This window comes from Dipodomys ordii, unplaced genomic scaffold, assembly GCF_000151885.1.
Source record: "Dipodomys ordii isolate 6190 unplaced genomic scaffold, Dord_2.0 Scaffold216, whole genome shotgun sequence".
Lineage (NCBI taxonomy): Eukaryota > Metazoa > Chordata > Mammalia > Rodentia > Heteromyidae > Dipodomys > Dipodomys ordii.
In genome coordinates this window covers 895290-917079 of record NW_012267432.1, presented here as the reverse complement: position 1 = coordinate 917079, position 21790 = coordinate 895290, and the positions used below count along the sequence as shown (strand labels likewise).

Here is a 21790-nt window from a genome sequence, read left to right as displayed (position 1 = left end):
CCTCGAGCCCCGGCTAGGCCCTGTCCCCCCCGCCCCCTCCTTCCCAGGTCGTCCTTCTCCTCGCCCTGCCTTCTCCTCGCTGGGTCCACTTCGGTCCGCACACTGGCCCCTCCCCTGATCTTTAACCTCTGGCTGCTCCGGGATGGCTTAGGGTGCCAGTAATGTGGGGCGCGAGGCCGAGGGGCGGTGGGGGAGTGGGGGAGGGGAGGGCTAGGCAGGGAAGGGGACGGGGAGGGTGGGGTTGGAGGCCGGCCACTAGATTCCAGCTGGAGTCCCGAGGCCTAGGATCTGTCAAGCCGCATTCGGCCGCCCTCTGCCACCGGAGGGGTGTGCCCTGGGACCAGCTGTGTCCCCAGCTCTGTCTGGAGGCCTAGCAGGGCTAAGAGCTCTCCCTTAGGAGCAGTTTTCCACCTCCACTTCGGAGGGTATTGGGAAGCTATTTTGAAGCATGTGTGTCTCTTGCATTTTGCACACATCCCTTCACCCACCTTCTCCCCCTTCCTCTCCTTCTCCCTCCACCCCATCCCCAGCTATGGTGTCAGCACTCCGCCTTGTCTACACTTCTTAACTCTCCATTCATTCTTAAAACCACTCTACTCTGTCTCTGATGTCCACTGGAGCTGTGATGTGCCAAGGTCATTGGGGACCTCCTTGTCCCCACAGTGTCCACGGGGACACTGTGCTGTGATCCTCTTTACCCAGTAATAGTATCCCACTGGTGTGTCCCAGCGCACTCTCCTTGAGTCCTTTTCCTGATACCTCTCCTAGGCTTTGTCTGCTCCCTCTCCGTTTCCTGTGTTCTCTCCTCCTCTCTGTCTATGCTGAAGAGGCTCTTGTTCCTATCTTCTCTCATGCTGCGCTTTCTCCCTGGGTGTTTAATTCATTCCTAAGGTTTTAGATTTCATATATATATATATATATATATATATATATATATATATATGCTGATGATCCCCAAATTTATATATCTGGCCCAGAAGGCTCTCCTTAAATCCGGACTCACATATACAACTATCCTCTAAAATCCCTTTGGAGATTCAGCAGGCATTCCAAAACTGCAAATCCCCGGCTGGATTATCTTTTTTGGTTCCTCTTCTACTCCACTTCCAAATATTCTTCCTTCAAATCTCAGAAATGACTGCTTTCTAGGTTGTTACCCAGGCCAGAGTCCTGGGAAACATTCCAGATTAACTGCTCTTCTTCTCCCTGTACATTTAGTATCACCAAGACCCGTGACATCCACTATCTAAATATTTCTACCTACTTCTATCAAATTAATCTAGTCATTTCCCCTTTTTCTTTGCCTGCTGTAATCGCATGTCTTCTTGCTTACCTCTCCATAACTGTTCTTAACATAGCACTGACTGATCACTTAAAATAGTTACTTGATCATTTATTCATTCAACAAATAGGACTTGAACACCTAATATATACAAGGCAGCACTGAGTTAGGTATTGAAGATGTGATCAATGGGCAAAATAGATTAGATCCTTGTCCCCACAGAATTGGTCATCTATGAGGGAAATCAAGTAAGAAAAACATTATATTTGGGGCCCTGGTGGCTCAAGCCTATAATCCTAGCTACTCAAGAGACTGAGATCTGAGGACTGAGATCCAAAGCCAGTCTGGGAAGACAAATCTAAGAGATTCTTATCTTCAGTGAACCAGAAAACAGCTAGAACTGGAAGCATGTTTGAAAAGGTGGAGTACTAGCAGTAAGTCAGAAAGCTCAAGTGAGAGGGTGAGGCCCTGAATTAAAGTCCCAGCCTCCCCTCTTCCCTGCCAAAAACATTGCTAGCTGGGTATAGTGGTACACACCAGTAATCCCAGCTTTAAGGAAGCTGAAACAGAAAAATTTCTAGTCTTGAGACCTTGTTGCAAAATACCAAACCAAATTGCATGCTAATGGCTCATGCCTGTAATCCTAGCTATGCAGGAGAATAAGATCTGGAGGATCCAAGTTTGAAGACAGCCCAAGCAGAAAAGTGAGACTTTGTCTCCCAAATAATCAGTAAAAAGCAGAGCTAGAAGGTTGGCTTACATGGTAAAATGCCTACTGAACAAGCATGGGGCCCTGAGTTCAAGCCCAGTACCCCCCTGAAAAAACTCCAAAAACCAGAAAAGAAAACCCCATCAAAATAAAACAGTACCACTAGGTGCTGGTGGCTCACATCTATAATCCTAGCTATTCAGGAGGCTGAGGTCTAAGAATCATGGTTTGAAGCTAGCCCAGGCAGGAAAGTCCTTGAGACTCTTATCTCCAATTAACCACCAGAAAAACTGGAAGTGGTACCGTGGTTCAAAGCAGTAGAGAGCTAGCCTTGAGCAAAAGAGCTCAGGGATAGCACCCAGGGCCTGAGTTCAAACCCCATTACCAACATAATAAATAAATAAGCAGTACCATTGCAAATGTAATGTCCCAAGAAGGAAAGATGTATGATATATGATGCTTTGAGAGCACACAAAAACTGGCTAACCTGGCTTTGGGGATAGGGAGAAGGGTAAAGGAAAGCTTCTTTGAGAATCTGACAATTGAATTGAGAAATAAGGAAGAGTAGGTCTAATTAGGCTGAGAGAATAGAGGTAGAAGGTCTCAGGCAAAAGGGTAATCATGCAGAAGAGCTAAATCAGAACCAAGCCATTTGCAAAGCCATTGCAAGCCAGGCAACTGTAATCCTAGCTACTCAGGAGGCTGGGAAGTAAGGGTTGTAGTTCAGAGCCAGGCTGAGCAAACAAGTCCGTGAGACTCTTACCTGCAGTGAGCTACTCAGAAAAAGCTGGAAGGGATGCTCTGACTCAAGTGGTAGAATGCGAGACTTGAGCAAAAGAAGCTCAGGGACAGCACCCAGGCCCTAAGTTCAAGTTCCAAGACTGACCAAAAAACCAAAAACAAAAAACCCCCCCCCCCAAAAAAAACCCATTGCAGTTGGAGAGGAAAATAACTAAAGCTGGGGACTGGAAGGGGAGAGGAGGCACACAGGGGGGCCAGGTTAATAGTATAGTTTAAGGCATGCAAAGAATTTTGATCCTAAGGTGTTTGACCTTCACATAGATATGGATGGTAGTGGAGGTGTAGAGTAGATAATGTATAGAATTTTATTTTATTTTTTGGCGGAAAACAGTCATTACCTGTAGATGGATTGGAAGGAGTGAGGGAGAAGGATGTATCCAGGATGGCACTCCTCCTTCAAGAGTATACAAAAGGATGAGTAGTCATCATCCCATGATTCCAGATCCTGAAAGAAGACCAGTAGGGTGGGTTAAGAAATTCAAGTGGAAAAATTAGTTTGAGAGGCCTTTGAGATAGCAAATGGAGTGGTTGAATACAATGTCAAAGGTACAATGTGTGGAGCTCAGAGGCAGGATCTGAAATGTAGATGTAAATTTGGAAGTCGTCAGTGTATAGGTGATACACTGAAACTATGGGTATGAATGAATGTCACTGTTCAAATATAGCATAAGTGAAAAGGGCATAATATATGAGCAACTCAGCCCGTGATGGCTGGTAGAGGCAGATGAGCCTACAAAGAAGTTTAAGAAGAACAAAAAGTAGCCAGAGAAGTATAGAAAGAAAACCAGGACTGACCAGGTCCTGGTGCCTCATGCCTGTAGTTGTGGCTACTCTGATGGCTGGGATCTGAGGATCATGATCTAAAGCCAGCCCAGGTAGGGAAGTCCATGAATCTCGTATTTCGAGTTAATTAGCAAAAAGCCAGAAGTGAAGCTGTGGCTCAAATGGTAGAGATTAAAAAAAAAAGCCAAAGGATAGTACCTAGTCCTTGAGTTCAATCCCTAGTACTAGCACCAAAAACAAAACAAAAACCATCACCCCCCCCTACCCCAAAGAAAAGCAAAACAGGCACGTAGAGTATGGAAGCCATGAAGGAAAGTTGATGAGAGATTCAGGGCATCAGATACTGCTGAGAGTACAACCAAGGTGACCAGAGATCCATTGGATGAAATGACAGCAAGACTATGTTGACCTGTAGAAGCCTTGCTGAATTTTGTGAGGGATGGAAATTGTATTAGAAAGGGCCAACCAGCTGGGTTCCAGTGGCTGATACCTTTAATTCTCACCACTCAGAAGGCCAAGGTCTGAGAGTCATGGTTGGAAGCTAGCCTGGGTAAGAAAGTTCATGAAACTCTTATCTAGAATTGGCAACCAAAAAGGTAGAAGTGGAGCTGTGGCTCAAGAGGTAAAGTTCTAACCTTGAGCAGAAAAGGCTAAGGGACAGCTTCCAGGCTCTGAGTTCAAGCTCTGGTACCAGTGCGTGCACACACACACACACACACACACACACACACACACACACACACACCCATACAAAAGGCTGAGGAGTAGAAGGCAAAGAAATGGCAACAGTGAATAGGAAGACTCAGCAGATTTACTTATGAGAGGGAAAAATGATGGTAGAAAATTTTAGAAAGGCATGACAAGATGGATTCAAATTATAGGGGTAGCATGTGGTTTGGGAAGAAAAATGTTGGTGAATTTGTATGCTTGAAGATGCTCTTTAACCAATTGCTTCTCTCTCCTGGGTCAACTAGCACAGAAGGCCACCTTTGAGAGGCTGGGGGAGCTGAAGGGATGGTTCAAGAGACTTGTGTTTGAGGATTAAGGAGTCTTCATTGATTCCGGGGTTAGAGGAAGCCTTAGGCTTGATGGTGCCTTGTTCTTCTCCCATCACAATAATCATCTGTTGGACCAACATGGAGTGCTAATGTGGATCAGGCCTGCTTCTCAGTGCTCTATATAGTTTTGTTTTTGTCGGTCGTGGGGCTTGAACTCTGGGCCTGGGCGCTGTCCCTCCGCTCTTCAACTCAAGGCGAGCGCTCTACCACTTGAGCTACAGCGCCACTTCAGGCCTGCTTCTAGATGTTGGCGTTATACTGCACTGTGGATGTGTTGTTCTATGATTCTCCCTCAAGAGCTCCTCCAGAGGAGGAACCCTTTATTGTCTCTTCCCTCAATCCTAAGCACGGTGCTTGCTCTCTTGTAAGGTATCTGGTTAGAAGACTCTTTTTTTAAAAAAAAATTAATTTAATTTTATTTGTGAACATACTGTACAGAGGAGTTACAATTACATGGGCAGGATAATGCGTACATTTCTTACCAAACATTGCAGCCTCCTCCTTTGTTTACCCTTCACATCCCTTCTCAGCCTCCCCCCTCCCTGGTTAGAAGACTCTTGACTTTGAGTAGGACTCAGCTTCTGCTTCCATTGTCTGATACAAGTTTCTTTACGCTTAAGGGCCCCTCCTTTTAGTTTCTGGTGGTCCCAGGACTCTGTTCAGCTTCCTGCTTTGAGCCAGAATTTATTTGATTCTTTCCATTCTTTGAGATGCTTCAGGATAGATCTTTAGGGGCAGGAACAAGAGAAAGGGACAGAGAGAGGAGGGAGTGAGGGAGGGGGGAGAGAGAGAGACAGACAGACTGAATTTTGCTTTTGCTTGGAGAAATTGAGTAGCTGATCATGTTTTTAATATCAGAAAGTGAAGTGGCCCCCCTGGCCCAAGCTAGAGGCTCAGGTCTCAGCACTGACAACAGAACTTTCCCATCTCATCCCAGTACTTTCTGTTATAAAGTCAACCTGACTTGTTACTGTCTCAGCGTCACACAGCGCATGCTCTTCTCAGAGCACCCTTCCTGAATTCTGAGAAACCTGGCTTCACCCAATACCTCCCAAAACTTACGGAGAGGTAACTGAATAATCTTTGAACCAGGGTGTTGGTTCAAATTTGAAGCAAATCCTTTTCCTCCCGCTTGTTGTAGATCTCAACCTCACTTTTCCAGGGTTCCCATGGCTCACTCATGGCTCTTCCATCATTCTTGAGCGCCCTCCCCAAAACTGCCTCATCCTCAACCCATGGGTCCACAAAGCTCTCTTTGGTTATCTATTCCTAGAGAGTCCAAAGCTTCCCAATTTCTAGCTCCCCTCTCCCCAGCATCTATCCATTCTATCCTTTCCTACACTGTCCACTCTCATAAACACAGTATACTCCCCTTCGTACTGGACTATGAAATTGCGTAAGATGTGGTCTCAGGTATTCTACTAGCATGTGATACTTCATGTTGTGGGACACAAAGGAAGGAGCAGTCCAGTCTCAAGTCCCAAGGGTGGAGAGGGAACAGGAAGATTGCTTAGGAGCTGTGGCCGCTGAGCCAAGTTTTGAAATATAAGAAGAGGTTCTCACAGGGGAAGACAGGAATCCAGGCTAAGGGAACAGTGTAAACAAAGACCCAGGTCTTGTTTGACATCTGTGACAGTTTCCAGAATCCACCACAGTTTAGGTGGCTGAAATAAAAGGTAAGGAGGAGGTGGGAAGGGAAGGGATGTCTGAGGGGTCATTGGGGTTGGCTCTGGGGAGCTCTTTGGGTCTCTTGCTGTTGAGCTTAGATATTATCCCAAAGGCGGTACAGAGCCCTTTAATTTTATAAACCAGGAAATGACACAATCTGCTTTCCATTTTTGGAAAATTGCTGTGCTTCTGGGTGGAGGCAAAGCTGCTTTTTTTCCCCCTCTTTATTCCAGCGACCAAAAGCTTCCTCATTTCTCACGTGGAGCCACCCTGAGCAGATTATGTGAGGCAAACACACCGACAGAAACCTTTTTAAAATTTATTATACAGATGTATGCCTGGTCTTGTGCTAGGATCTGAGGAGCTGCCACTGAGACACAGTGATATAACCAGGATGTTTACTGGTCTGGCTAGAGGAGATGCATCTTAGTATCTCTTAGGCCCAGGAGAGGTGGGAGGATAAATTTATGCATTCATTGAGCTCTTGCTCAATGCCAGAACTGTGCTAAGCGCTAGACCTACTACATTGAAAACAATCGAAGAAGATGCTCTTTGTTAATGGCTCATACCTGAAATAATAGCTAATAGGAGGCAGAGATCTGAAAATCATGGTTCAAAATCAGCCTAGGCAGAACAGTCCTTGAGATATTTATCTTCAATTTGCTAGCAAAAAGTTGGAAGTGAAGGTGTGACTCAAGCAGTCGAGTGTTAGCCTTGGGTCAAAAAAACTGAGGGACATTGCGTAGGCCCTGAGTTCTAGGCCTAGTACCAACATGCAAAAAAATTAAAAACAGAAAGGCAAAATGTTCATTAATGTGGCACTTTTTAAGTTTAAGACTGGAGGAGACAATCACTAAATAAAGTAAATACTAAATTAGTTTATTAGATGGCAATAGGTACTTTAAAGTGAGTGCTTAGGGAAGGCTTCACTGAAGTCACATTGAGGCAAAGACCTAAATGTCTGGAGGGTCCAACTCTTGAGAGGATCCAGATATTATAAGGGTTGATATGGGGACAAATGGGTACCTTAGGCGAGATACTTCATAGAAATAGTCACCAAAATACAGCCTTCCTGGGCCATGCCCTGGAGGGCTGGCTCTTTGCTCATTTGCTCCTGTTCACATGGTCCCTAGTATACTGGGCTTGGGAACTGGTTTACAGACAAGCACAGCTTGGAGAGCCCCCAGTGATGGGGCTCGGGATAACAGCATGGCAGGAGGAAAGGGGCAGTCTATATGTCCAGTGTCCAGAACTTGGCATGAGCCAGTCCCAGGCCAGCTGTGTCCCTGGCACAGTAAGCTCCAGTTGGATGAGCTGTGGGGGTAGAGATGCACAGAGAACCATTGTGCAGAGGCTGTGCTGGTGGTGGGGCTGAGCAGGCACTGGCCCTGCTATCTGAGAAAGTTCATGGTTAGGGACTGTAGATGGGGTGGGTTACAGATCTGGGTCTAGCTTGTGATGGGGGTAATGGTACAGGGGCAGAAGACCATCCCTCACATTCCCACGGGAAAGTAGCTCATGGGGTCATGGATCATTGTATGCTGGCCAGCTGAGTTTTTGGAAATGTGGGATTTGCACAGGGCTGGTGTGGAAGCAGGGATGCTGTTGTCCGGTCCAGAGGCTCAACATGGTCTTCCCTCCCCACCCCACAGGATCTGCCAAGGCCATGTCTCTTCCGTCATCACTGAGCCAGTCGGCCATTAATGCCAACAGCCACGGAGGCCCTGCTCTCAGCCTACCTTTGCCCCTGCACGCTGCCCACAACCAGCTGCTTAACGCCAAGCTGCAAGCCACAGCTGTGGGACCGAAGGACTTGCGCAGTGCCATGGGGGAGGGCAGTGGGCCTGAGCCGGGCCCTGCCAATGCCAAGTGGCTGAAGGAGGGCCAGAACCAGCTCCGGCGGGCTGCCACAGCCCACCGCGACCAGAACCGCAATGTGACCCTGACCCTGGCAGAGGAGGCCAACCAGGAGCCTGAAACAGCACCTTTGGGCCCCAAAGGCCTGATGCATCTATACTCTGAGCTGGAGCTCTCGGCCCACAACACAGCCAACCGAGGGCTTCGAGGACCTGGCCTAATCATCAGCACCCAAGAGCAGGGGTCAGATGAGGGAGTGGAGAAAGCAGCTGGAGAGGCTGAGGAGGATGATGAAGATGAGGAGGAGGAGGAGGAGGACTTGTCTTCTCCCCCAGGACTGCCTGAGCCCCTGGAAAATGTGGAGGTCCCCTCTGGGACCCAGGCCCTTACAGATGGCCCTAGGGAACACAGCAAGAGCGCCAGCCTCCTATTTGGCATGCGAAACAGTGCAGCCAGCGACGAGGACTCCAGCTGGGCCACCTTATCCCAGGGCAGCCCTTCCTATGGCTCCCCAGAGGACACAGGTACCTTGTGAAACTTGACGTGGGATACGGGAGGTCATGGGGCCAGAAGCTAGGAGCCAGGTGGGGTATAACTTTTCTGCTTGGACAGAATTTGGTGGATCTATCCCTCATTCATGCCATGATGGATGGATCTATTATTCGTTATGCATGCTATCATAATTGATGTGTGAACTGGAGAGATTATCAGGCACAGATGAATTAACTGCATCTCTGCCTAGCTTGATGGTATGTAAAGCATTTAAGAATGCTGTGAGCCATGTACTGGTGGCTCAGACCTGTAATCCTAGCTACTCAGGATCATGGTTCAAACCCAGCCTGGGCAGGAAAGTCTGTGAGACTCTTACTGCCAATTAATCACCAGAAAACAGAAGTGATGCTGTAGCTCAAGTGGTAGAGTGCTAGCCTTGAGCTGAAATGCTGAGTGACAGCGCCCAGGCCCAGAGTTCAGGTGCCACAACTGACAAAAAAAAAAAAGAAAAGAAAAGAAAAAGAAGAAAGAAAAGAATGCTGTGAAGTAGATATGGTTGCTAGGCCAATATTTCAGATGACAAAGAAGAGGCCTAGAGAGGTTTAGCTGCTTTCTGAAGGTCATAGTATGGGATCCCAATAGAATTGAGATCTAAACCAGATCTGAGTCCAGGCCTGAGCTCTCAGCCAGTATATACACTACTAACAATGCACATGGCACCATGCACTGAGGGTGCACTTGGAATGATCTGCCCTGTTTCACAGGCCAGGTCTGGAGGGAGCAGCCAGCACCTCCCACACACGTCAATGTGGAAAGTCCGAGTGGGTTATTATGCTTATGATTCACAGGTGTTTTATAGAGCACCACTCTGGCCACTACCAGCATCCATTATGTTAGGAATAGGATTTTGACTAGGAGTTAATGCACCAAAGAAGACTAAATGTATGTTTCTTCAGGGGGAAGGGCTACATATGAAACTATGAAGACTGATCATTAAATGTGTCCCATTTAAATAAGACCAGTCTCCACCTTTGTTGATGTTGCATAGAGATAGACGAGTTGAGGGACAGAGAGTAGTAGCCACAATCCATGGATTACAGTATAAGCAAAGATTCAAGGGGCTGGAGATGTAGGTCACTGGTAGAATTCTTGTGTGGCATGCATGTTCACTGACTAAACAATTAACCAACTAACAAATAAATAGGGAAATCTCCCTTCGTACCTGGTAATATATACCATACCCAGACCCTAAATTGTGGATCCTTTGCAGGGAGCATTCAGTTCACTAAGCCTAGAGTTACACCCTTTCCCCTTTTGGAAAACTTAACACTGGACAGTTTCAAGCACAACACAGAGGTAATAGAATAGTGGACCTCCTTTATTCCTGGCCTGATTTGAATAATTATCTACCCCACCCACTTCTGGGCCTCTGTTGTTGTTATTACTTTCATCTGTAAATGTTTACATATGCATTTCTAAAAGGAAAAGAAACACTTTTAAAACAATTTCATTTAATATGTATAAAAACAGAGTGGCTCCTTACTATCATCAAGTATCCAGTTAATGTTTACATTCTCTGTTGTCTAATAATGTTCCCTTGCCTTTTAAAAAGCTGTGTACTCTGTGAATCAATATCCAAATAGGCAAATGGATGATCTGTCTCTTAAAGTTTCTTTTGATCTACAAATTCTCCTTTCTCCTTATCTCTTTTATTTACCTTTAAGAAACCATGCGGTCCATGTTGATTTGTTATGCTCTGGATTTTTCGCAATGTCTTCCTGGGTGGTATTTCACATGTTCCTCTTCCCCTAGATTAGTAAATTAGTAGGGTAGTTCTAGAGCCTTGATGAGGTTGAGAGTTGAGCATTTCTCTGTGGTTTTTCTGCAAGGAAGAAATACCATCTCAACCAGGAGCAAAGTCCGCTTGCTTTTGTTTTGTGATTTTTCTTTTTTTTTTTGCAGCCTTTGGTTGTCAACTGCCTCCATTTAAAGGGAACAGCCTCTATTTCTCTCTAGCTAGTTTTTACAGGGTTGAGGTGGAAGAACATGCAATGTCAGTAGAACCAGTTCAAGGGAAATTGAAAGTTCAGTGTTGATGTGAAATATTCTAAGTATGAATGCCTAACTGGTATTTCCAAAAGCATTGTATGGGCTTAAGTCTGCAGTTAGCAGGTGACTAGCTTGCAAACTAGAGGTCATGAATCACTGGCCCAATAGAGGATTGAATATTTAGTGGCTCCTACAGAGGTGGCTGCTTTTCTGAACCTCTGGAATGGGAGGGTTGAGTGCTAAAGAGCTAGAAAGAGTATACTGGGCATGGGCAGTGATCAGCCAGGCTGGGGGATTGGTGGGACCAGGTTCAAGGATCACATGCTGGGGGGGTGGGGGGTGACTATGAGTTTAGCCCCAGGAAGAGGTTTAGTCATTAGCTTACTCTTTTGTCTCTATGTTGCTGTGACACCAAAAGCCATAGAAGAAATTCGAGTTCCTTGTAGGTCAAGGGTTAGGGTTGGGCAAAAATTATTTTCTTCCTCCTCAATCTAGTATGTCACAAATAAATGAGTGAATTAAGTAAATTAATGATGAATGCATTATTACATGAATTGGGTGCATACACTGTGCCAGGCTTGTCCTAAATGTTAGGATGTGTGCTTTCGGGCAAAGACATTCTTGTGTAAGAACATCTTGGCACTCACCATCTAAGGGAGACAGAAATAGGTAAACAGCTATAGAAGTATGTTGAGCTGGTAGATATGGTAAATGGAGGAAGGTACCTTACCTGCTTATATATGCAGTGGAGGGGAGGGAAGTGGTCAGTTTCAAGAAGTAGCTTTAACTCTGATGTCTGAAAGAGGTGTAGGTGATCTGTAGTTGAAGTTGGAGGGAGGAAGACTAGGCTAGGGAGAGAATGAAGGACATGTCCCAAGCAGAGAGAGCTAAGCAGAGTTGGGAGTGGTCAGATAGAAGTGCTCAAACAGCAGTAGACCCTGAGGAGGAGTTTGGGTTTTATCCTGAGGACCAAGAGAAAGCAGTTATGAGTATTAAGCTGGAGGTAACATGATTATGTTAGCATCTCATAAGACTCATTCAGGCTATAGAGTGCAACTCATATTGGAGGAGATAAAACAAAAAAGGAAACCACTTAGAAGGTTATTGCAACAGTCCAGGTTAAAAAGAAATGCTGGGAGAAATGCTGGACTATGGTGGGGTAGAGAGAAGAGGAGAACATTAAATGAATCATGGATTTCTGAGCAAATGAGTATACCTGGCTTAGCTACTTGATTCTTGCATGCATGTTGTAGGAATCCATGCAGCAGTGAAAGTATACTTTCTGGAAAAATGCATGCATGTAGAAGCAAAGGCCCGGGTGGGCTGTGCTTGGAGGGAGGTGTGCCAAGCTCCAGAAGGCCATCCCAGATGGTCACGGTGGGGGTGGGGCAGTCGGGTGGGGGGAAGGGAAGCTGCCCCTCCAGGACAGATCGGAAGGATGAAGCTCTTTGAAGCCAGAAGGCACAGGCTGACAGGGATGGCAGGTGGATTTGCATATGTGACAGTGAACTGGAATCCCCCTCAGATTCCAGAAGTGTCTCATCCTTAACGAAGCTGGCTTTGGATGATGGGGACCCTAGCTTCTGCTGTTCTTGGAAGTTTTCCCTGGGAGAGTCCTGAAGGCAATGGGAGGGCTCTGGGGGAAGAGCAGGCACTAGCTGAGTCTTGGCTGTATCAGGGCCCAACATGGGGGTAAGTGGGGGTTAGAGAGGCAGTGATGGTTGCCTTAGAACATGGATGGGTGAGAAGAGCCCCTTCTTACTCTGTCTGTGGGCTCACCTCACTTGTAAGCTGAGTATGGTGAGGAACCTTGGCCTGAATTACTCACATCAGGTGTGCAAACACCTTGGTGTAACCACACCTACTCCCAGCCCCTCTGAGCCTGGTTGCCCAGCAGCCTGAGTCTTGAGACTGCCTGTCCCTCAGTGCTTCCTCTTGGACCAGTCAGGATTCCTGGTTTCCTTGGTAACGGGAAGCACGTCAGCAGTCTGGGCGCTCCCAGCCGGTCCTGGTGCTGCGGTTGCCGAGGAGACGCTGCACCCTAGCTGGGCCTTGGCAGGTGAGGGGGGTGGGATACTGGGAAGCCTCAAGCTCTGCCTCAAGCTTGCTAGGTCCCAGGCCTTGAGGGACCACCCTTGGATCCAAACTGTGAGGCCAGTTCTAGGCAGAGAAGGGATCCCTGAGGACCTTGAAGCCACACCCAGCTGATGCTGAGAACTATAGGTTATGTAGAGCCCCAGGTGGCAGGGATGTTCCCAGGAGACTCAGCCTCTCGTTGTTCCTGGGCTTAGCTGTGGCATTGAGCTGACCGCTGGAGGGTGGGATGGGGAGTCAGCACTGGGGGAGGGGAGCCAGCGTCAGGAAGAAAAGATGGGGGCAGGAAGATGTGGGATCTCAGGAGAACTCCCCCTTCCTCACCTACCTCCACCCCAAGGAGGTTCCCTAGTATGGTGGTCTTGGCCCCTCCCTAGAGAGCTCCTGGCGGGGGAGGATCTTGCCTGGCAGTCGCTCTGCCCTGGTGAGAAGGGGGCGGGATGAGCTTTTCTCTGCAGCCCAGCACCAGGCTGTGAGCCCAGCTGGCTGGGCTGGAGGGCTGTGAAGGAGGGAGGGTGGAAGCAGGAGGGGCTGGGAATTAGCGCCATGTTCTCCCAGGACTTTTTCCTGGCCATCATCCTTCAGGATAACAGCCCAGGTGAGGGGCAGCCTGGGCGTGGGTATGAGATGGGGTGGGACTGGCAGGGAAAGCAGAGGTGGAAGATGCCTGGGCTGGGTACAAGGGATGGAGCTCTGCTCTCAGAGGAGTGGTGTAGGTCCCAGATGCATGATGTGCATGGATGTTCATAAAATGTTTGCTAGCATCTGCGTGTGATGAGGGTCAGGGTGTGAGTGTTGTGTCTGCACAGATGTGGCAGGGATTGGTGTGTTTTATGTCTGAGTGTGTGTGCATGCTTGTGGGGCACAGCCTGGTATAGATAGCTGTATATGTACACATCTCTGTATGAGTTTCTGGCTGGAGTTGGTGTATGTGTTTGCACCGGAACCTGTGTGCATACCTGTATATGATGTCTGCAAGTGCTTCCTTGTGTGTTGCATACTTGTGTGTCTGGCTGCACAGGACTGTGTTGTCTGTGTGTATATGTATGTGTGGGGGAGCTGGTGAAGGCGTGCAACTTTGTATATCCTGAGATATGGATATGTATGTTATGTGAGAGGAAGTTAATTGGGGTCATTCAACCTCCATCTCTCCCTTCCTTTTTTTCTTCCCATGTTTTCTTCATTTTCCTCATTTGCCCACGTCAGAAAGCAACAGAGCCCAGGAGGAAACCTGAGCCATGTTCCCTCCTGGTGGTCCCCCATGTGGTGACTCCAGACTGTAGTCTCCAGAATGAAGCAGGAGCCATGCTGTGCAGAAGCTATTTCCTCTCCCAGTTCTTCTCCACCATTGGGTCTCAGGGAGGGGACAGAGGGACAGGGCACAGGGATCCACTGACTGCTTGCTGGGTGGGCTGATCTAACCAGCTTCCCACCTGGCAGATTCCTTCTGGAACCCCAACGCCTTCGAGACGGATTCCGATCTGCCAGCTGGATGGATGAGGGTCCAGGACACCTCAGGGACCTACTACTGGCACATCCCAACAGGGACCACCCAGTGGGAGCCCCCTGGCCGGGCCTCCCTCTCACAAGGGAGCAGCCCCCAAGAAGAGTCCCAGGTGAGGATTCCTGGCTTGTTCTTTCATGGAGGGGTACATGCTTTCAGAACAGGATCGAACGCCCATTCCCTGTTCCCATTCCTCCTCCAGCTTACCTGGACTGGCTTTGCCCACAGAGAAGGCTTTGAGGACGGAGAGTTTTGGAAGGTGTGTGAAGGAACCCGCTTCATCACAAGGGCGGCGGGTGGGAGGCGGTAGCTGGAGAATGGGATGTCTCATTCTGGCCCTGATTCCCCAATCCCTCTTTCCAGGATGAGCCCAGTGAGGAGGCTCCAATGGATTTGGGACTGAAGGAATCTGAGGAGGGGACAGTGCCCTTTCCAGCTCAGAGCCTCAGGTGAGTCATTAGATACAGGGTTAAGGAGTGGGGTGGACGGATTTGAAAGGGCCTGGGACAGCTCCATACACAGGGTCACTATAACAAATGTTCTCACCTGCTTTCAGCCCAGAACCATTGCCCCAAGAAGAGGAGAAGCTGCCCCCACGGAATGCCAACCCAGGGATCAAGGTTTGTTCAAGAATGAAACCCATTCTGCAGATGGGGACCCCTTTATGCAGGACAGGCCCTCATGCTGCACTGTAGGGGGTGTCTCTGATCTGATCTCTGTAAAGCTCCCAGGTCCTGGGTTCAGCTTCTTTCAGTTAGGACTCAGCATAGAGTCCTGTGTCTTCACCATTTAATTCTACCAGCTAGGGACCTGACCCGGTAGTGGCCCTTCTAGGCTTGGCTCAGCAGGGATTTTCTCTGTCTCCTTTTCCTGTCTGGGGAGTTTGTGTCACAGTTTGGAAAGCCTCTTACCGCCATCTTCTAAGTCCGGAACTCCTCTGTGTCCTGTGCCTAAGCGCCTCCAGTGTCAATTGAGATCTACACCCCCCCACCCTTACCCCTCTTCTGTGTCTGGCAGTGTTTCGCCGTGCGCTCCCTAGGCTGGGTGGAGATGACCGAGGAGGAACTGGCCCCAGGACGCAGCAGCGTAGCAGTCAACAATTGCATCCGTCAACTCTCCTACCACAAAAACAATCTGCATGACCCCATGTCTGGGGGCTGGGGGGAGGTGAGGGCCAAAGCCCGTGAGGTGGTAGAACTATGGGCGTGGGTAGAGAATTGTGAAAGATGGGAGATCTGTCCTGTCCAAGAGAGGGCTAGGGAAGGGGACATTTGGTCCACTCATGAGGCAGACTGTGGGGTGGGTGGCTGAGTGACCCCAGGCTGGGACCATGAAGCCTGGGTTGTTACCTAAAAGTGAGGATGATAGAGAATCATGGGAAGATGACCTCTGCTAGAGCAAGGTGGCTGATTGGACATAAAAGTAAGGGTTTCCCCACCTCTGTTCCCCCAGTGGTAGCTAGCCTCCCCTGAGCTGCAGGTGGCAGAGATCAGCCACCTTTCTAGCTGAGATATCACTGAGTATCTGCTTCCTGAGCCCGCAGGGGAAGGATTTACTGCTGCAGCTGGAGGATGAGACTCTCAAGCTGGTGGAGCCACAAAGCCAGGCACTGCTGCATGCCCAGCCCATCGTCAGCATCCGTGTGTGGGGCGTCGGGCGGGACAGTGGAAGGTGTGAACAGGGTCCAGCATTCATGGACGGGGGTGGGGGTGGGGGTGGAGTGGGGTTCATGCATCAGTCAGAGTATTCTTCCCTAACTCTGTTCTTTGCCTCTTTTGTGCTGCTGGACCCAGAGAGAGGTACTATGCCCATCTGCTTTGACTGAGTTCCCCTCAAACCCTGGACCCAGTGCCTCAAAGCACCAAGCTGTCCAACCTCCTCTGCCCTATCCCTTCCCACCTGCTGAGCTGTACTGTCCCCCCCTTCCCCATCTCTGCATGCTTGCCTGTCTACCCTCCCTCCAGAAGGCAGATCTACAGGACACCGTCAGAGGGCGGAAGCCTTGGAGAAGCTGCTGTGGGTGGGGTGCTGGTCAGGCTCAGCCCTTGATGGTTCCAAGAGACACTGAGGTGACCCTCCCCCAACAGGGACTTTGCCTACGTAGCTCGAGATAAGCTGACCCAGATGCTCAAGTGCCACGTGTTTCGCTGTGAGGCACCTGCCAAGAACATCGCCACCAGCCTGCATGAGATCTGCTCTAAGGCACGGCCCCCCCCTCCATTCCCTGGACTAGCTGCCACATTTGCTTTACCAGGGTGTGGGTGGGGTCGCTGAGCAGGAGGGGGGGCTCGACAGGGTGATGAAGCTCTAATAGATTCTCTCCCCCACTCCTCCCTTCCTTTCCTTCCTTCTTCAGATCATGGCTGAACGGCGCAATGCTCGCTGCTTGGTCAATGGACTGTCCCTCGACCACTCTAAACTTGTGGATGTCCCTTTCCAAGGTCAGTGTTACAATCACACTAGGTCTAGATCAACTTTGTTGGTTAATGTAGGTCATTCAAGAACAGACTTTCAGCTGATAGAAAAATGAACACATGGAGAATGAATAGTTGGGATCATTTAAGTGGAGGGACCTTGATTCACAGGGAGGCAGGGGAAGGAGCGGGGACAGAACCTAGGCTGGGCAGATATCCAGCTTATACCCTGGTGTTAGACATTAGGAGTCACCAAAATCTGACACCACAGCTGACCCTCCTCTTCTTCCCACAGTGGAATTCCCCGCACCTAAGAATGAACTGGTGCAGAAGTTCCAAGTCTACTATCTGGGGAATGTGCCTGTTGCTAAACCTGTTGGTATGTGTATCTTCTTCACTTAGGGGCCACCATCTTGATGCTAGAGCTCTGCTCCCAGTCTCTGTCTTCCAGTTTTCCCTAGTGAATGTTCCTTATATGTCTGCCTGTCCCTTAAAATGCACCTTATCTTCCTGTACCTTGGTCCCAGCTCTGCTCTAAGCCCTTCCTCTAGCAGCAAAGAGTTTGCCTTCACTAGTATTTGTCACATGACTGGTGCTTAGCCAGACATGGAGTACTGCCCCTTTGCATGTGCTGTGTTGGTGGGAGAGGAGGAAGAGTCCACACATCCATCCTGTATGGGAAGCAGATGTTAGGCATCTGGATATACAAAGCAATAGCTAGAACTGGGTTCAGTATAAGAGACTCTTGGTGTCCATGAGTATATGGCTTCAAGGAGACCAGGGCTGAGAGAAAACTCAGGCTGCAGACAGTTCAGTATTCTGAAAGACTGACTTAGTGCTTCTCTGCATCAACTAATCAATATAATATGCATGAGGATTTTTTTTTATTTTGGCTATGCTTGGTCAAAACTTCATGGAGCTGGGTGCCAATGGCTCACACCTATATTCCTAGCAGCTCAGGAAACTGAGATTGGAGGACTGAAGTTCAAAGCCAGCCTGAGCAGGAAAGTCCATGAGACTTTTATCTCTAGTTAGCCACCAAAAGACTGGAAGTAGAGCATCATATGGCTCAAATGGTAGAGTGTGCTAGTCTTGAGCAAAAAAAACCCAAAGGGACAGTGCCCAGGTCCTGAGTTCAAAGAATAACAACAAAACCCTGCATGTAATACAAATAGTTGAGTGTTGGTGGCTTACACCTGTAATACTAGCTACTCAGAAAGCTGAGATCTGGATGATCACAGTTCAAAGTCAGCCAAGGCAGAAAAGTTTAAGAAACGTCATATCTAATTAAGTACTAGCCTAGAGGTGTGGCTCAAGTGGTAGTGTACCAGCCGTGAACAAGACAGTTGAGACAGGGGCTGGGAAGGTGGCTCAGTGGTAGAGCGCTTGCCTTGCATGCCTGAGGCCCTGGGTTCGATTCCTCAGAACCATATAAGAAAAAAGCCGGAAGTGGCGCTATGGCTCAAATGGTAGAGCGCTAGCCTTGAGCTGAAGAGCTGAGGGACAGCGCCCAGGCCCAGAGTTCAGGCCCCATGACTGGACCCCCCCCCAAAAAAAAAAGAAAGTTGAGACAGTGAGGCCTTGAATTCTAGCCCTACTACCAGCACACTCACTTTCTCTGTCTCTCTGTCTCTGTCTTTGTCTCTCTCTCTGTCCTATAGTGATATAGTACTGGTTTACTACATTATAATATCAACTGTAAACTCTAAGCATCCAGGGAAAGAAGCATAATTGACATATGCTTTACTATTGTAGTTATGTCATTTTTTTCCTTCAGTGTTGGTGAATAGATACCATCCTCATGTATGCTTAATAAATGCTCTACCACTGAGCTGCATGCACTCCCAGCCCTCATTTGATTCTTGACAATCCTATGAGATTGTGCTTATGAAAATATCTTCTTATTATTTTTCACTTTATTTTTTTGTGCTTGAACTCGGAGCCTGGGCACTGTCCCTGAGCTTTTTCACTCAAGGCTAGCACTCTACCACTTGAGCCATAGTTCCACTTCCAGATTCTTATGGTTGATTGGAGATAAGAGTCTCATGGACTTTCTTGCCTGGGCTGGCTTCAAACCATGATATTCAGATGTCAGCCTCCTGAGTAGCTAGGGTTATAGGCATGAGCCATTGGCATCTGGTGATAATACCTATTTATAAATAAAGAACTGAGGGTATCAAGTGTGCTTTTGTGGTATCTTTGAAGCCTGCCTGTGCCAGGTACTGGGAGAACAATGACCATAATCCTGCTTTCCTGGAGTTTACAGTCGAAAAATCAGGGATGAAATAATCACACAAATAAATATGTAAAAATAAATGGAGTCGTGCAAGATAAAAAAAAAGTAGCAAGGTGTAACAGGGGAACTTCACACAAAAGTCTTATTTGTAAAAGTGACTGATACAAAGACTATAATTAGAAACAAGTGTTGTTAAGTGGGTTGGAGGTAGGGATACAGCAGGGATAGATCATTCTAGATGGGAGAAAGTGTGTGAGAAGGTCCAAAGTAGGAGGCACTTTGGTATTTGGGAAGCCCGGAGAGAAAGCTAGGAGTGCAAGGCCAAGTAGAGGCTGGGCAGGGTTCAGCCTGTGAGGGTCTCGTAGCATAGTTAATGAGTTGGTTTTCACTCCAAGAGGTACAAGAAACTATTTTTGTTAGTCAGCTTTTTGTTTCACCACCACAACAAACAGTTGAGCTAATCAATTTATGAAGAGAAAAGGTTTATTTTGGCTCATGGTTTTAGAGGTTCAAGTCCATGATGTGTTGACACCATTGTTTTTAGACCTGTGGTGAAACAGCACACCACAGGAGAGCACATCATGTCTTCTCTTTGACCAGGAAGCAAAGAGAAGAGGCCAAATTCTTTCAGACTCCCTTAACCGCTCACTCCAAACCACCTAAAGACATTCTGCCAGGTTCACCTCTTTTGGTGGTACTGGTGTCTGAACTCAGGTCCTCATGCTTGCAAGAGTCTTCTACTTGTCTAGTTACATGCCTGGGTAAACTCATCTATATTAGGCTTCTCTATAACTAGAATAATAGGTGCCTGCCATCATATTCAGCTCTTTTATCTGCTTGGATTGGCCTTGCCTTGTACCATGATCACAACAACCTTAGCCACTAGACATAGGCCATCATAAGTGTTTGGCTAGCCACCACCTCCGATGGGCTGGGGATTGAGCCTTTAGTACATGGATCCTTGGGAGACACTTATCCAAACCATGGTACATTGAAAAGCTTTTAAGAAGTACATTTGAGCTGAGTGCTGGTGGCTCACACCTGTAATCCTAACTACTCAGGAGACTGAGATCTGAGAAATGTGGTTTGAAGTCTGTGAGACTCTTATCACCAATTAACCAGCAAAATGTTGGAAGCTATGGCTCAAATGGCGAAGTACCAGGCTTAAGCAAAAAAGCTAAGGGACGGTACCCAGGCACTGAGTTTGTGCCTCAGTACTGGCACCAAAAACATGATGTAGCATTTGACTACATCATGGAAAAAGATGTTGAGCAAGTAGAGGTAAATCTAGGGAGGATTTTGGAATAGTCTTATCAGTCATGAGAGTATCTAGGGCAACTGTGGAACTGAAGAGGAGTGTGTAGGTTCAAGAAATAACTTAGAAAAAACAACAGGGCTGGGAAGGTGGCTCAGCGGTAGAGCACTTGCCTTGCATGCATGAGGCCCTGGGTTCGATTCCTCAGCACCACATAAGCAAAAAGAAAAAAGCCTGAAGTGGTGCTGTGGCTCGAGTGGTAGAGTGCTAGCCTTGAGCTGAAGAGCTGAGGGACAGCGCCCAGGCCCAGACTTCAGGCCCCACGACTGGACCCCCCCCCAAAAAAAGAAAAAACAACAAAAAGAAATAACTTAGACAAGTTAACAAGACAACTGGTCTGATGACCAGCTGATTGGAAGGTAAAAGGCACAGGAGTTCAGATGAACCCTGTGCTCCTGGATGTGGACCTGACTGGATAGTGGTTCCATGCTCTGAAGCCCGCAGATTCTGGGAGAGGCCATTTTGTTGTGAGTTTCATTTTAGAAATGCTGATTTGAGATGTCTTTGGGACAATGGAGTGGCAAGATCAAGTAGATCCACAAGTCTGGAGCTGAGAGTGAAGGTCTGGCTTAGGTAGAAGTTTGGGAATCCATGGGTTATAGAAATAGTCAAAATTATAAGGAGATTGACTCCAGAAGGTGAGTGGTCTGAAATGAGAAGGGAAGGAATGCTAAGCCAAGCCTTGAGGACTTCAGTGTTTAATAGGTGGAGAAGGAGGATGCTTCTCAGAACAGTGAAAGCAGAAAAGATGTGGGAGGAAGAAAAGAAACTGCTTCAAGGAATGATTAGGTGTCAGGTCAAAAGACAAGAAATACTCCACAAATGTCTGGTGAATGAGTACATGAATTAATGCATGAGTCATCAGAAAATGGTAATCCTGGGATTTAAAATCCTGATTGTCTTCTGCTCCTTTCTTAGAATCATGGTGATTTTTTTTTTTCAATTGGTCATGGGGCTTGAACTCAGGGCCTGGGTGCTGTCTCTGAGCTCTTTTGCTTAAGGCTAGCATTCTACCACTTGGAGCCACAGCACCACTTTTAGTTTTCTGGTGGTTCATTGGGGATAAGAATGTCATGGACTTTCTAGCTCCATCTAGCTTTGAACTGTGATCCTCAGATATCACCCTCCTGAGTAGCTAGGATTACAGGTATGAGCCACCGGCCTAGTAATCATGGTGATTTTTGTGACCAAATCTTTACATTCAAAGAGGGTGTGGGTATGGTAGTATATATCTTTCATCTTAGCATTCAGGAGGAGGGTCTTAAGTTTAAAACCAGCCTGAGTATATTGTAAAATCTTGTCTCAGAAAACAACAAAATAAAAACCAAAGTGAGAACTCTTCTTTGAAAAGGTTGGGGTGGGAGCCAGGCGCTGGTGGCTCACGCCTGTAATCCTAGCTACTCAGGAGGCTGAGATCTGAGGATCGCGGTTCAAAGCCAGCCTGGGCAGGAAAGACCGTGAGACTCCTATCTCCAATAAACCACCAGAAAACCGGAAGTGGCGCTGTAGCTCAAGTGGTAGAGCGCTC

General features: G+C 47.7%; 1 protein-coding gene across 3 annotated transcripts in view; it reads left to right on the top strand.

Moving 5' to 3' along the window:
• The first annotated feature begins 7946 nt into the window (after positions 1–7946).
• Apbb1 (amyloid beta (A4) precursor protein-binding, family B, member 1 (Fe65)) overlaps positions 7947–21790 on the top strand; it is an 18797-nt gene continuing 4953 nt past the window's right edge. The window contains exons 1-11 of one of the 3 annotated variants that reach the window (XM_013035636.1): positions 7957–8682; positions 14234–14409; positions 14500–14556; positions 14661–14746; positions 14854–14917; positions 15315–15464; positions 15841–15968; positions 16091–16096; positions 16385–16499; positions 16654–16738; positions 17007–17090. In XM_013035636.1, coding sequence (XP_012891090.1) covers positions 7968–8682; positions 14234–14409; positions 14500–14556; positions 14661–14746; positions 14854–14917; positions 15315–15464; positions 15841–15968; positions 16091–16096; positions 16385–16499; positions 16654–16738; positions 17007–17090 — 1666 coding nt within the window. In that variant the 5' untranslated portion in view covers positions 7957–7967. Of the gene's footprint in view, positions 8683–13278; positions 13392–14233; positions 14410–14499; positions 14557–14660; positions 14747–14853; positions 14918–15314; positions 15465–15840; positions 15969–16090; positions 16097–16384; positions 16500–16653; positions 16739–17006; positions 17091–21790 lie in introns of those variants that run through there. The other 2 variants (XM_013035638.1, XM_013035637.1) reach the window with 2 other exon arrangements.